The sequence below is a fragment of the Centrocercus urophasianus genome, unplaced genomic scaffold (genome assembly GCF_019232065.1).
Source record: "Centrocercus urophasianus isolate 14NV4802_14NV808 unplaced genomic scaffold, USGS_Curo_1.0 seq_1018, whole genome shotgun sequence".
NCBI classification, from domain to species: domain Eukaryota; kingdom Metazoa; phylum Chordata; class Aves; order Galliformes; family Phasianidae; genus Centrocercus; species Centrocercus urophasianus.
Genome location: NW_024884163.1, coordinates 16054 through 31664, shown reverse-complemented (window position 1 = coordinate 31664; position 15611 = coordinate 16054). Strand labels below are relative to the sequence as shown.

General features: G+C 40.4%; 1 protein-coding gene across 1 annotated transcript in view; it reads left to right on the top strand.

Moving 5' to 3' along the window:
• Positions 1-12395, top strand: part of LOC122166975 (paralemmin-2-like) — a 28692-nt gene extending 16297 nt beyond the window's left edge. The window contains exons 3-6 of the mRNA XM_042831137.1: positions 2503-2617; positions 3184-3205; positions 8301-8402; positions 11647-12395. Coding sequence (XP_042687071.1) covers positions 2503-2617; positions 3184-3205; positions 8301-8402; positions 11647-12395 — 988 coding nt within the window. The remainder of the gene's footprint in view (positions 1-2502; positions 2618-3183; positions 3206-8300; positions 8403-11646) is intronic.
• Positions 12396-15611: the final 3216 nt, after the last annotated feature.

Here is a 15611-nt window from a genome sequence, read left to right as displayed (position 1 = left end):
GGTACCTGTGTGATTTGCTGGTTTATGTATACAACAGCTCACATGGAAACGGCATTCTGTGCAGAGCGGTTCTGTTACCTCACATATCCCATTAGCATTTCCTCGGCCTTCAAGCATAGAGATTAGAGTTGTAAACTTTAGTGAAAAGGAATAAAATAACCTCCTGTGGGTAATAACGCTTGGTAAATGATCCCCGTGCTGTATAACAGAGTGCATTCTAGCTAAACACATCTGAATGATCCGTGTTTCTCCTGCTGCAGCTAGGGATCCAGCATTTTGCCTGCAGGACCAGATCCAGTCTCAGTAATGCCTTAGAGTTCTTAGTCTGCCTGCAATGATTTCAGTGGAAGAAGAGCAATGTGGACTTACAGCACAAATTTGTATGCATTCTAGGAACTCTGTCCCTAAGAGCCCTACCATGTCTTTCATAGTGGCAGCTCTGAATCAATTCCTTTCCTCTTTAGCAAGTTGCTGATATTACTGACTCTAGAAGGTTTAAAAAAATTAAAAAGAAGAAAAAAAAGTTTCCAGAATAGGAAAATTTGATATATCCAAATTTTTTTTAGTGGCAACAGTAGTCTGGCATGAATGCAGCAGGAACTGTGGAAGTGGACTGGGAGTGAAGGTTAAGAGGAACACAGACAAGTAGGAAAAAAAAAAAAAAAGAAAAAAAAAAAAAAAAAAAAAAAAAAAAAAAAAAAGAAAAAAAAGCAGATATCCAGAAAGTAAGAAATTATAAATCCACACAATGGCAAAATTTTCCTTTCACAGTTTTGAGCCAGTGCACAAAATCTGCATTTATGATCACCCCTGATTGCAAGAAGTCTAACAAACATTTGCAGCGCTACTCACAGCAAATGAGTTGCCTTTCTCCACGTGTGCCCTCAGTGTTTTCATTGTCATAACTGGCGAACCCATGTCCAGCTCATCTGAAAGAATTTTTCACGTGAATTTTGTTGTTGCTGACTTCTGTGCACTGCCATTTTCCAGTCTCTTCCTGGGTCATGTGTCTAGCAACATGCACCAGGCTGCACAATATGTATCCCGAACATGTTGCTGAGTAATTCACTGGGAAGAAAAGAGACACACTACCAAAACCCCACTCACCCAGCTCCACGACATAATTTTATCAGAACATAATAATTCAAATGTCTTTGTCAGCAAGGTATAAATGTGCATGGATCTACTCATCAGCCCGAGGGACATGGGAGAAAATGGAACCACCTTTCTGTTGACTTCTAAATTAAGTAGGAGCATGGCAATCTCTGACCTCGGTGGCAAATGATTTTTCCACTTAAATTTAAAAATATTTCCTGGGAAGGAAAATTCAGATGAAAGAAAAACTTTCTCCCTGCAGTATTCCCTGTACCAACTTCCTCTATCTCACTAGAATGAAACATTAGCTTTTTTTAAGCATTTTATATTAACTTGGAGAAAGCATTAGGTGGATTGGGACTGCAGTTTCTAACAATATTTACATTTGGGCACATGAATTTTGTAAGCAACCCAAGCTGTTGAGCTCCTGAAAGGAGTAATCCTTCCCTGCCTCCCAGCTCAGTGTGCACAGTCACCTTCTCCTTGCCCTCTGCCTTCTGATTAAACAAGCATTAATGAAGCCCTGTGCTGAACAGAGATGGAGAAGAGCAAAAATTTGTCCCTTTGTTCATTAGTTTCCGAAATTGAGAAAATAGGAACAATGATGAGCTTAAAAATAGAAAGAATATAACTGAATAATATTGGTATAAATCATGGCAATAAAAGCAGGTTTAAGTTAAGGTAATGGAGAATCTGACCTTGTGTTTTTGTGCTTAAAGAATATCCCACATCAGTATGAACTGCATCTTCAGAAGTGAGTGTTGTTAGATCTCACCAAGTTCAACAAGCCTGTTTGCCACCTAGAAGAATAACACTGTTCTCTGGGTATTTTATTATGTGTATGTTACTGTACCATCCAGTAACAGTAGGAAGCATGGATGGAGATCCAAGGCTTTTAGCTACCCTAGAAGAAAGCTCCAGCCAACCAGCGTCATTAAGGAAATTGGGTGATGCATTTGCTCCTAAAAAATTCCTAATACAACCAGTTGTCTGCCAGCTTCCAAAAGCTATTTCCACTTCCATTGTCTGTAGTACAGCAGCACTCGGAGCAGCATTCCTCTAATCATTACTGCATTTCTACAGTTATAGTCAATACTCTGCTTTCCACAATGGAAGTGCATGTCTGAGAGATGTTAAAGGAATTAGGATGAAGGTGTACTTTTAGTTAACCTGCACTTTTTTTGCAAAAGTCTGTATAAGAAAATTATGTTTTTTGCCTTGAGTATATGCTTTATAAATAATCCATGTCCATTCACATACTAGTAAGTAAGATGTGAATAGCAAGTATAGAAGTATTTCTTATGACACTTGAAATTCTAATTACTACCTTGGTGACTTTATCTCACTGAAATGTCTTTCATAAGCTTTATTTTTCTGTGTATGTGTATGTCTGTGTGTCTTCCACAGGTTGGAACAAGAAATACAGAAATTAGAAAGTGAGGAATCTCAAATATCTGCCAAAGAACAAATCATTTTGGAGAAACTAAAGGAGACTGAGAAGTCCTTCGACAACTTGCAAAAGGTATTTAAAAAAAAAAAAAAAGCAAAACATTGGACATAGACTGAAACTGAGACTCTTAGCACTATTCCAAAGTAGCAGCTATAATTCATGCATTTACAGGAAGGTTGAGGGCAGTTGCAGAGCATTTATTTCAAACCAGGATGACCAAAAGCAGCAAAGATACAAAGGTGTCAGATCTATTTTGGTTTGGACTATTTGGATTTCCCCTCTCCATTCCAGCCTTTTCAAGAAGGAGATTTAGTACCCTATCTCATAGCTTATCTGCATGTGAGCTTTTGGAACCTAGTGAAAGATGTCAGGATGCCTGGAAGGAATCTCAAGCTTCCCCCTCCCAGTAGCACCCAAAAATAGCATCATTTGACATAAATGCCACTTTTGAATGATGCTGCCTATGAAAAACAGCAAGAGTTCTCCTTTCTGTTACAAACATGTCCCTCCTCCTTGGCCTTTAACTGCACTTAGACCTGAGGAGCCAAAGACCCAGTTACCCATGTAAAAGTGACAAAGAACCATAAAAGCAACCCTAAAAAGTTTTAACCAGTCTTCTTTCTTTTTTCTCTTCACAGACTTTCTCACACCAGGATGGTGGTAAGTGCCTTTTTACTACTGTTTATCTTTGAGTTTAACAAACGTTACATAGCTGTGTTGCAAAAGTTTACAGAGTGAGGATTCTTCCATTCATTGCGTGATTCTGATTTACTGCTAGAGCCATTACCTTTTTCTTTGATGTTGTTGTAGTGCAAGCACAAATGTCACTGTTTCTGTGGGGCAGCATTCCTTTGGTAGGGCTCCAGCGACTGCTATGTACATACTAGGAAAAATAAAATAAGGGATGTCTTAAAACAGTCATTGATCAAGACATCCAGATGTCTTCCAAGTTACTGACCTCTTCCACAACACGACAGCCCAACAGTGCAGATTCCTTTTCACCTGCTCAGTGATCTATGCTCCCCCTTCATGAGCTCATACTATTAACAAACTGCTAAATACAATGTGGACTACTCCTAATTTACAGCAACAATCTGCTTTTGATTAAAATTGGATTACTTCTCTGATGAAAGACATTCTATCTGTGACTACTGTCATTGAAGGAAAGCCTTGCGTAGATGAATGAGGATGCAATAATTCCTAGTTTATGAGCTCAATGTGACAAGATATGTGGTCAATCTAAATACTGCAGGTGTCTGGGTGAACAAAACATACAGTTTGTTGCAAAAAGTCTTGCTGTGCACCTCCACGACCATCAGGACCCAGGAAGGACAGCACATTGATCCATCTGCAGATAACTCTGTACTCCAGACACAGGTTCCCAGCACCCAACTTCAAACTGATAAGATGCAAATTTCTAGTTCCTCCAGTTTTTTTCTCTTTCCTGAAGCTTTTGAAGTTGTCTATCACAAAGTAAATAAATATCCAAAATGGCAAATATATTGTACCTGTGCAGAACGATAAGCTTCCTAAACAGGAATCAGTGCTTACAGGTATTAGCACGTAATGTAGCACCTAGCAGATCATTCGTTTGTCAACTGTATAATGTATGTTGCAGAGGAAAATGATAGGAACCATTTCATTTTACAGGAAAGCTGTGTAAAAACATACAGAGTCAGTACATACACCAATTGCTACCTATGTTGGCAGACCATTCAACTGATGCCTGGAAGACTGAGTTCATATATCTCATGTTAGTTCGCAGAATACATATTTCCCTTTATTCTAAATGTAGTGACGATGTATAAAGTGATTTACCTCACCAATGTATCCCTCTACGTGCTTCTGTGCCATGTATGTGGCGCTGACATAGCTTTTGCTTGTGTAAAAAAAACTGAGCAGAGAGCTCAGAGCCCAGAGAAATACAGAGGGAGATGAGGGGAGAGAAGAGGTGGTAGACAGTGATGGTCAACCCAGTGGCTCGGTATCCTTCCTGAGTGACTGTTTTGGCAGTGACCACCTATGAGCCTGAAGTCATCCAGACACAATAAACTCGAATCCCACATTTCCAGGGTACAAACATATTTTGCCATTATAGATTGCCACACAAAATAAAGCTGAGCGGAAAACAAGGTTCTGCCAGTGGTTCTGTACTCTGCAGTCAACCTTCTGCCAGCCTATGGTGCCCTAGGCCCACAGGAGAAGCTCTCCAGTTAAACAAGACCTGAGATAACACTAGGGATGGTGTCATTTATTGCTTTCCATGTCTACAGGCAAAACCAGGAACTCTGTAGTATTGTTCTGCATGCCTAGTGTGAACAAATAGAAAAGACAGTGCTCGCACTCCATGTGTGCGTATGTTTGTGACTCAGTGTATGCATAAACTAAAAGCCCCATTAAGATCCAACATGACTCTGTTGACTCTTTGCCCTGGGGTAAATTCATTCCCTGCAGCCTTAAGCCATCAGAATGCAAACTGCAGTCTGCTACTTCAGTGAACAGGCAAAAGCCATAGCTGCAGCAACTCTACAGTTTGCATGAGCTGTTTGAATCTTGTGTATGTTAACATGTGCTTGACAACACTGTGACTGAAAACCTGATGTGGATGGTTTGATTCCCAGCTGCTGGCTTAGCAACCCATCTAGTTTCCTCTGCTCCAATCTGGATTGACACACAGCCACCTGCTCTGAGCCATGTTCCTGATCTTACAAGTGTGGCGTGGGCTCATCATCTTTGTTCACCCTGCCATAATGCTCTGCAGAACTAGATGGCTTCACAGGGGAACAGCCCTGTCCTGAGTGCCAGTGTGCATGGCAGAACTCAGGCACCCAGTTTGTTGGTAGTTAGACATTTTAAAATAAATCAAGCTCTTGGAAAACGAGCTCACCGTGAGCCACTTTGAGCAGCCCCAAAGGTTTTGTTCTGTGTAAGCACCCTTGAAAGATTACCAGGCCCTATATGTGTTCTCAGTCACTTCAGTAGTCTGATAATGCAGAGAAGTGCCATAATCCTAAAATGTACCTTGTTGTAAATAGTATGAAAAGCCACAGGGCATGTTTTATGGCATTCTTAGATATTAATAGCTCATCAAAGGTTGAAATGGACCTACTGAATGGAGTCAGTTCAAATGCCTTAATTTATGACCCGTCTAACTTCTTATGTGAACAAAATGCTAATTGTGTCTCAGCTGCTCCTTGTAGAATTGCTCTCATATTGATTTTAGACCTTGTTGACAGAGAAACAAAGGGAGATAAGCTCTTTTTGTCCAGGGTTGGGTGGGGGGGAGCTGTCACAGAAACAGCCAAAACAAATCAAACCAAATATCCCAGTCCCTCTGATATCCCTCTGATACCCGTCCCCCCCACTACAACTTTCCCATTCTCTGGTAACTGGAGATTGTCTGGAGTCCTTGAACAACATTTTAAAGTACTTTATTATGTTTCTAAGCTGAGTCAATACTAGCAGCAACTGAAAGACATTGCCTTCTAACACAAGAGGCCAAAAAGTCAATACCTTACTAAAGTCCATAGACATGCAAGCATCACAGTGAGAAGTGCTTGGCCTACTGCTGGACAACAGCAGTGCTAAATGATGGGATGTGCTGACAACACCCATACATGGACAGACAAGTCTGTCACTCAGGTCATTGGATGAGTGTGCAATGAAACTGCTGTTCCAGCATCACATTCGGTGGGGTAAATAATTACTAAATTTCTGCCATTTCCAGAATACAAAGTGCCTTCTCGTTATGGCCCAGAAGCAGTCTCAACATTTCTTACTTCTGAGAAATTACTTCAGTTTTCAATACTAGCCTGCTCATTTGCTGGTGATGTTTCACAGAATAACAACAGAGAGCATTGCACCAATTTCTCACCAGAGGCAAGACACCCTACAAAAGAAAGCAGCTGTTACTGGCCACTGTTCAGTCAGCTGTGTCCTAAACAATAATTTCTCCTGGACCATATTGCTAAAAAGAAAAAAATTTAGAAAAAAGAACCTTCAAGGAAACATTGTGCATTGAAAATATAAAGGCTCAGTTGCCAAGACTGCCATTTGTCACTGAAGTGTGAAATAAAGCAGTATTTCCCCAGCTGAGTTTTTTGAAATTCATCTGAACTTCGGTAACAACTTCCTGACTTTCCTGAATGAATTTACACTGTGCCTCGTCCTCATCCTATTCTGACCCTGGAAACAGAAAAGACAGAGCAGGTCTCTTTCATAGGATCGTAGAATCACAGAATGGGTTGGATTGGAAGGGACCTTTCTTGAGTCATTTCCATTGCTCCAGTGGTGAACTGTCCTCTTCAGGACTGCAATTACTACCTCATCGTATCAAGCAGCTCCAGTGGCCTCTGCAGGCTACTAGGGCATAAAACCATTCCACTCGCAGCAGGCACAGCTGTCCTTCAAAGGAGCAGGTTTGGAGTTAGAGGTGACATGTTAACATGGAGTTAGAGGTGACATGGAGTTAGAGGTGACTCTTATTGGCAGTGCCATCGGGTACAACATGTGTTTCTTGATTTTTTGGGGGCGTGGATGTTGGCCAACAGGGAACACAGTGAACGTATCTCCACTCACAAGAGAAATGCCAGCAGTGATGTAGCCACCAACATGGAACCTCATTTTCTCTCATCCTTCTCCATTTCACATTCACTGTCTGCATTAATTCTTTGTATTTCACCTGCTCACAAACAAGAGACGCTGAGGAAGGCAGATTTTACCTCCTCTCCTCACAGGTGAACCAGGTCATATCAAGGATGCAGCAGCTTAATTTCACAATGTATCTGCAACGTATCCTTGGAGGACAACATATCTTCTGTGTCAGACCAGATGGAATTTCATGTTTGAACAGAAATTTCACCTTTTCCACACAAAATTTTAAAAATTCCCAACTGATAAGAAACTGATTTTTTTTCCCTGCTTCTTTTGTTTTGGAAGTCAAACTGAAAGTTAGTTACTTGCGTATCTCTCCTCAGATGTCTTTTGATTCAGCCACTGAACCTTAGCAGAAGTTATATTTAACCCAGTCATAAAACTTCTCCCAGTATATGTTTATAAAACATCTTTAATGTCTTTTCTAAAGAATATATTTAGTTTGTGGTAAACAACAGTAAGCAAGTCAGCCTTCCAGCAAGTTCTCTACTTTTTTGAACACTGTTAATGAACAGAGGCACTACAGAGCTGGCAAGAACTTAATAGGTGCTGCAGGGCACAATGTGCACCCTTCTAGACTATATCTATATGTTATTTCATTATTAGCTATATTAATATCTCTAAGCACAAAGAGCCAACTGGCAGTTCTATAATATGCCAACAACCCACACAAAAAGAACTGGCCTTTCATCTCTTTCAGCCAACAACAGCATTTTTAGGCTTTTATATCTCTATGTGAGATGTTTGTTATGCTAGATATTACTCCAGGTTTGTTCCTTGCCCACCCCATCTTTCCCCCCAACACTTCCCATATTTAAAGGTCACAGACTTGATAAATCCAGAACCTCCTGACAAATAATTTTGTGTGTTGAACTTACACAAGGTTTGAGTCATCTGGACCCATTCCCTCCTACCTCAGCTAGTTTACTGAACACCAATCACACGACTGTGACTTTGCATTTTGTTTGCTTTGATCCAATTATCTAATACAAAGCTCCAGCAACTATTGTCAGGGCTGACAAATTAACACTCTGCTGTCTAAGCAATGAAGCCACTGGGGCTCGAAGCACAAATCTAACTGTTTCCTGTTCTCTGACACCAGATGCAGTAAATTACATTTGCTCCCAGATCCCTGAACTCCCAACCCTCTATTCACGATCACCAGAGCCAGTTCCTGGGCGGGACGGAGCAAGCAGAGTAGCTGGTAAGTCTCAAGGAGCAAAGCTTTATAATACCAATCCAGTAGCCATGAACTCTTCTTTGTTATATTTCCTTAATTGGTCTGGACTCCCGATATCATTTAAATGCCAGGAAATGCTGTTTGATACATATTTTTCAAATAAGTCAAGGCTTTTTAGGCAGCAGAGAGCTCTCTCAAAACACTACATATTGACCAAACACAAGCAGCGTAGGAAATGTGTCATTTTTTGTGTGTGAAAACACTTAGTTCCTTCCATCTTTGCTTAGAAAAATACACAGTATCCACACCATGGTTTTACCTCCTCCATTGTACCCAAGTGACTCCCCTCAAGATGAATGAGACATACAAGCACTCACAAGCCTCCAGTCATGCTTCAAACTTAAATGCCACTTTATACCACTTTGTTACCATTCTTTCCTCTCAAGAAAAAGTGTGGGGAGAATTATAATTATGTGTTTTGTGCTTGCAGCCATACAGAAAGCATTGTAACACTTATTTTCAGACTGTGTACGTGTCCTAAATGTACCGGTGTGATCGTTAAAATCTGCACGTGTTCCTTATTTTAAAGAGCCTTCTTCTCTAAACAGCGTGTTCCTTATCTCAAACCAAACTGCTTGTGGCTACTTAAGAGGTGTCTAGAGGAATAAGAAAAGAAAAGGTGGTTATCAGGAAGAACGAGTTAGTAAGCATAACAAAGCAGCTTTTGCAGCTGAGACACTGTAGACCACTATTGGATATGTCATTTTGTTCAGATAAAATGTTCCTATTGCAAGCCGTACTAAAAGCTTCTCTTCCACCAGTGCTTACCCTAATCTGTCTGAAAAGCAAGTTTTTCACTGTATGTTTTGTGCCATTTTGTCGATACCAAGAATGCAAACATTTATTTCACTCTTTGGATGACCAAGAAGCCTTGTTCACATATCCCTTGAGAAGAGTATTCTGTGTATGAGAAGACACTAGCACATGTCTAGCTAACAGTCTACAAGGGTAACATCCATCTTAATACATTTTCAAAGTCTATTAAGATTTTTTAAAAGAATAGCCTCAGAATCCCACAGTTTAAAGCAATAGCGAGAAGCCAGTTCTTTTCATATGTACATTGGGATCTTGTTGTCATGAAGCACTGTGTCATGTTACACTTTAATTAAAGCTTGTACAGAAGGCTTGTCCCCATGAATACAGGCTGTCATCTTCTAGTACTGCTTTCAGTTTCAACTCCATTGTCAGACAGCTTTGTATTGTGTTAACAGAGCACATTTGCAGTAAATAAGCTCTTGCTGAATAAATTTTATAAATCTGCATTAGTTCAGTTCTCAGCTATGTTGACAAGCTGGACTGCTAGATTTTCCTGTAGAGAAGTAGCACTGTGCATATCAGTGGATAAACAGAGTTCTGTTATTCATTTCTCCCATGGCAATGTGCTTCACTAGTGAACAGCTTTCCAAGACTTTCAGATATATTTATGCATTTACTTGCAAAAGTAGCTTTGATGTGATCTCCAGGGTAGGTCATAAAGCACAAGTTATATCAAAAACACTACTGCTAAGTTATCATAGATAAAAAGAAAATGTTGACAGTGGCAAATGTTTAAGCTAATTTGACAAACATCAAATACACAAGGACATGACCACACTTGTGAACTTTCTAAATCAGGTCTGTCTTCAGCACAGAGAGTTCCATGCAGTGCTGGAACTTGTTGATCAAATTCTTCCTAATATGTAGGATATTGTCAGCTACACCCATTCTACAGTATCTAAATTTTTCATCTAAAGATACAGTGGTGTTCATGATGCACCACGTGATTAATTACATAATGCTGATGAGAGATTTCATTTTGAGAATACATTTTAAAATATTCTACTCCATGAGAATAGTAAGACTGAAAGAATGCATTTTATGTGTAGTTTTTAATCGTAATGGTGTTTAAAATACAAACATATCAAGCTACACTGACCCTTGGGCAAATTATTCTATGTTCACTTGAAAAAAAAGGCAGGAAGAAAGCCAAGACACCAGTTTTTGGTGTCTCAGGTAAGAAAAATCATGATTATGCTATTTAGGGTCATTGGTGAAGACGGTCATCATAAGTTTCACAAACACTTCTCATTGCTTGTGGTAGTTCGTAAGTGTCTGTGCTTGTCTGTTCAAGAATGTCTTAATCTATATGCAAGGAATATTTAAACAGATGAACACTTCTGCCTCTGGAAAATCCGTGAAGCCTTTACACATTTTTCTTTGAAAAGCTCTCCAGTGAGATGCCATTTTGTCTCAAAATGAGGGTTAGAGTGATGAATACTATTCCTGCTGTGTGGTCTCAACTATTTTCGACTTATTGCTGCGTCTTTTTTAACTGCTAGAAAAGTTTAATTGCTATTCTAAAACAGCATCCCTCACACACGTATTTTTATCCATTGTTTCATGGTGCTTTGAAAATTGGTTCATTATTACCTTTTTCTTCACCTTTCCCCTTTGGAGACGATGCTTAGGCTTATCCAAAGAAGGGTGGGAGCTCCTCAAGGCCATTTAATGTATTCTATTACCTTGCAAACAGAGATCACTGTTGAAGTCTTGGTGTGGAAGAAGAGATCTGTCCTGTCACAAATCTACAGGAAAAATTATCTCATTCCCATGTGATTTTGTTTTTCTACTTGTAGAACAGGATTAAAAAAAAAAAACGGTTCTTCACCCCTCTAAAATGTTTTGAATGCCATAGATGGAAGAGATAAGCAAGTGTAAGTGTTTATCAAGTCTGGGTGCTACTTGCAGCAAACAAAACTTCTTACCAGCTAACTGGTGGTTTGATGACAGAAAAGGAAAAGAATATAAACAGGTTGCTGGAGATTAGTTTAATTAGATTTAGTTTTAGTTATTATTTAATTTTGAGGCAAGTTCAGAAGGGAAATAGTGAGGCCAGACTGCATGCTGTCACTTCCCTTTGTCTAAAGTACACCTAACCTAAGTGCTCTTGGCACTCCTGACTGACCAGAGGCAGCCCCACATAGTGTGAGTTGGAAGACTGCATCCCATCTGACGCAGGTATGTCTTGCCTCCAACTACACAAGAAGCTGTAAATTAGTAACTATCTCTGTTCACAGCATTGCATTCCACTTCTAACGTAAAGCACTTGACCCTTTAGAAGCAGCTGACAGGAAAAGGGGCACCATAGTTTTCTTTGTCTGTTTGGCAATTAACCATTCACTGGCTTTTTTTGTTGTAACATGCACTTCCTTTCTTGTTTTCATTCAAGCTTTGTGCACCATGGAAATTAATGTGGAGAAAGACAAACAGACAGGAGAGACCAAGATTGTCTCTGCTTCACCTGTTGGCCCAGATGAGGCCCATCAAAGAGGATTCAAAGTCTATGATGATGGTACCAAGGTAGTCTATGAGGTTCACTCTGGTGGCACAGTGGTAGAAAACGGAGTACATAAATTAAGCTCAAAGGACGTAGATGAACTTATGCAAAAAGCTGGACAATCAAATGTAAAAGGAGGGTATGAAATAATGACTGTGTCAGACAGAAGTGCAGTAGCTGATGGAAACCTTAGCCATATGAAGGAGCAAATGCTCTTCAAGGAGGCAAAGCTGGAAATGGTACACAAACCAAACAAAGGGCATGCTGTGAATTCCCAGCCCCAAGACAAACCCCGTGGTGGCGAAGTTCCAGAAGCCAGTGCAGATCAACCAGTGACAATGATATTTATGGGCTACCAGAGCATTGACGATGAAGAGGAGACGAAAAAAGTGCTGGGCTATGATGAAACCATCAAAGCAGAGTTGGTTCTGATCGATGAAGACGATGAGAAGTCTTTGAGAGAGAAGACAGTGACAGACATCTCCACCATGGATGGGAACGCCGCTGAGCTGGTCTCTGGCAGGCCCCTGTCAGACACAACAGAGCCCTCCTCTCCTGAGGGGAAGGAAGAGAGCCTGCCCTTGGAAGCTGCCCCAGGTACACAAAAGAAAAAGCGCTGTCAATGCTGTATTGTCATGTGAACACCTTCTTCTTCCCCACTCCGGCAGCTCCTGCTCCATCACTTACCTAGACCTCATTGTTCTTCTAGCTGCAATACTGTGAACTGGAAGTGAATGCCTCCATTGCCTTGCAGTTGGGTTGCTTTGATTTCTAGTTCTTCAGGAAGAGGAACGCATGGTTATTTTCCCATCAGATGCACACTTTGGGGTTCGAGGAGTGGTTGGAGATTTTATTTTATTTTTCTCCTTAATATTGCAGAGTGAGAGATAAGTGGGAAATGGAACAAATGTTTTCATATTTATTTGATCTATACATATATATAATATATATAATGAAAACACTTTTTACATTTTCTTTGGATATCTGGCAGGCTTCATCAGTTTCCTAGGATTTTATGGGAGTCTGAATTTCACAGCAGCCAGATATGAGAGCCTTAAAGAATGTCACTTCTCTTTTTTAAGACAAAAATCACATTTAAACATTATTTTATAGATGCTACTTTTTATTTCTCAGGGGAAGACTTAGATCATTTTACTATTTTAATTTCCTAAAACTTCCTTCCTGAAAGGTTTGCATAGTTTTGTTTTATAGTAACTTTTCAGTTTAGTTTGCAGTGTCACAGAAATCCATCAGCCATTTCTGCTTATTGGTAATACCAAAAGTGGACCTTAATTATTCTTTCTAGAAAACATATGAATGATAATTTTGCCTTATATAAATCTTCCAGATTACAGTATTGTATGTGAACTTCATCTCCCCGAATTACAACAGAAAGTAACTTGACAAGAAAAAGATGCAGCTGTAACACCAAGTGAAATGGGGTTACTGATCTAATTACTTGCCTTTCAGTAACTCTGCCAATGTTATATGTGAAGTTTCCTGCTGAACTCCAGTAGAGGAGAGATACTGCTTTCTATTTCCCTAGAATATAAGTAATCTTCTCTCACAATCTGACCCTGCTCACACTGAATTCAGTGGGGAAATTCTCAGTGCTGGAAATGTGGGCAAGGCCAGATTTTTATTCTGCATTAGGAAACTGTTGTTTTTCACTGAGTGCACCTCCAGTGCACTGACGTACTGACAAGTGATGGGTCTGATCCTGACATGCTTACCTAGCCAAAACTCCCGTGGAGGCCTACCAGAGTTTTGTTTAAGCAGCTGTTTCAGAAAGCGATCCTAGCGCCGTAAGGCTGACATTTTAAAAATGCTGGTGGTTTTGGATGCTTCACTTCCTGGTGTGGGATACTTCAGAGAGGCCCGATTTCCAACAGATTTTTCTTCTGCCCTCTGAAAATCAGGCCTTTAAAAAAATGTCTCAAAGCTAAACTTTAAAAAGGTGAATGCATCCAGAATCAATAGATGTCTCTTTATTTCTCAGTCCATTGTTTCTTCTAACTACAACGAAAAAGCAGCCAGCTTTTTCGTGGTAAGATACTATGAGCCTGATTCTTGTCTCACATTGGTTTTGCTTAGGTGCAACTTCTCTCTGGTGAAATTAGTCTGGATTTGTAACAGTAGAAGTGAGACTGAAAATCAGGATTTGTGTTTTTCTGATAGTGTTAAAAATACTGAAGAGTATTTTGAAGTGTCTTTGAAACTATCAGACTTTAAAAATGAATACAACAGAAAAAAAATATATTAAAAAGAAAGAAAGAAAGAAAGTAACAACAAGCCTCTTTTCATTCTGAGGTGGTTCCTATGGTATTTCTGTATTTTCTTGGATGGTGCTTTTACTGCATTAATTGCTAGTTCAGAGCATCTGATTAAACAGTTCTTGCTCTGTACTCTTTTCTTTCTGTGCCAGTAAAAAAGACACTTGCTCATTACAAAGGTTATATGAGGCACACTAAAAACAGACACAAGAAAATGCAAAAGGTAGTTCCTATGTATGATCACTTAGCTGTCAATACAGAGTCAGTCAATGTAACTTTTCACCACTGCCCAGGTTACAGTAATAAAAAAAGAAAATCGGTGATTAAGAAAAGAGAGCTACATCCATCTGACACCTGCAGGAATTATGCTGGCCTCTGAATTTTGCTTCAGTGGCCTGATTTAACATGTAATAGATTTCTGCATGTTCCTCAGCCTCCGCTGGGGCTTTTGGATGAGAGAAGGACCAAACCCAGCAACAGAAACTCTGAAAATCATCACTTGACTCAGGCCTATGTGATTAACAGTTGTATCAGAGAAGAGAATGGCTGCAAGGTTGTGCGCTGTGACAATTATTGCTAGTGTCTGTTTGCTAGAAACTGTGTTGGAGATTAGCAACCTGTATTTTTGTTGGTTTGGAATGTTTTGGGTTCGTTGTTGGGTTGTTGGTTTTTTTGCTTTGTTGTTGTTGTTGTTGTTTTTCCAGAAGTGGTAACTATTTACAAATCTCAACACTTCTTAAATCAAGGCCATGAGCTTTCAGCTCTATCACATGGCTTCATGAGGCAGTCCTCAAGTTTAGCAGACCAAGGTGTGGGTAGTTGACCCCGGGGGCTGAGCTATCCTAACTCATCCTATTGCTATTCATCAGCCTGGCCGTGGTAATCCAGACCCTGACACCATCACACAGAACCATTTCAGGGCTTTTTGTGTGTTTCCAAGGAGCAATGTGAAGTCACTGCAACTTAGCTGAGGAGCGCTGACCCATGCAGCTTTAGTCACATCATCATTGCTTGCTCCAGTCCAGGCACTGTGCAATGGGGAAATAGCCAAGGCTTCAGCAGGGCATGCTTAGAACTTCAAGAATTGCAAGAACCTTGTGACATAAACCAGAGGGACAGTAAAACAGTTTTTACTTCTTTTCTGCACCATGAAAGCCTCTGGAGTCTGACTCAACCTACTCAAGAGCCAGTGTGAGGCCTGCAGACATGCTTTGCAGTAGTTCTGTCATTCTGGGGCCAGCATACCTCACCTCAAAAAACATCTTCTGCATCTCTCGTCCTGGACTGGCCAGTCATTCCCCCTCTGGGTGTGATCCTGCCTTCATGGCCACCCTGGCCTCCTCACCTCTTCCCAGGCCAAACGTTTTCCCTACCACTCTTCCCCTTACAGACATTTTCCCCACAGTCCTCTGCTCATGACATTTGGATTTGACTGAGGACATTCTCGGGTACCACTCCTTATCTGATCTGTCCATCCTTCTCTTCAGCCTTGCACTCCCCAGTCAGATGATCTTCTGGTTCAATACAGACTCAGCTTTTTGGGGATGACTCCCTTAGTGGCCAGCTTTGGGAGATGCATGCTGA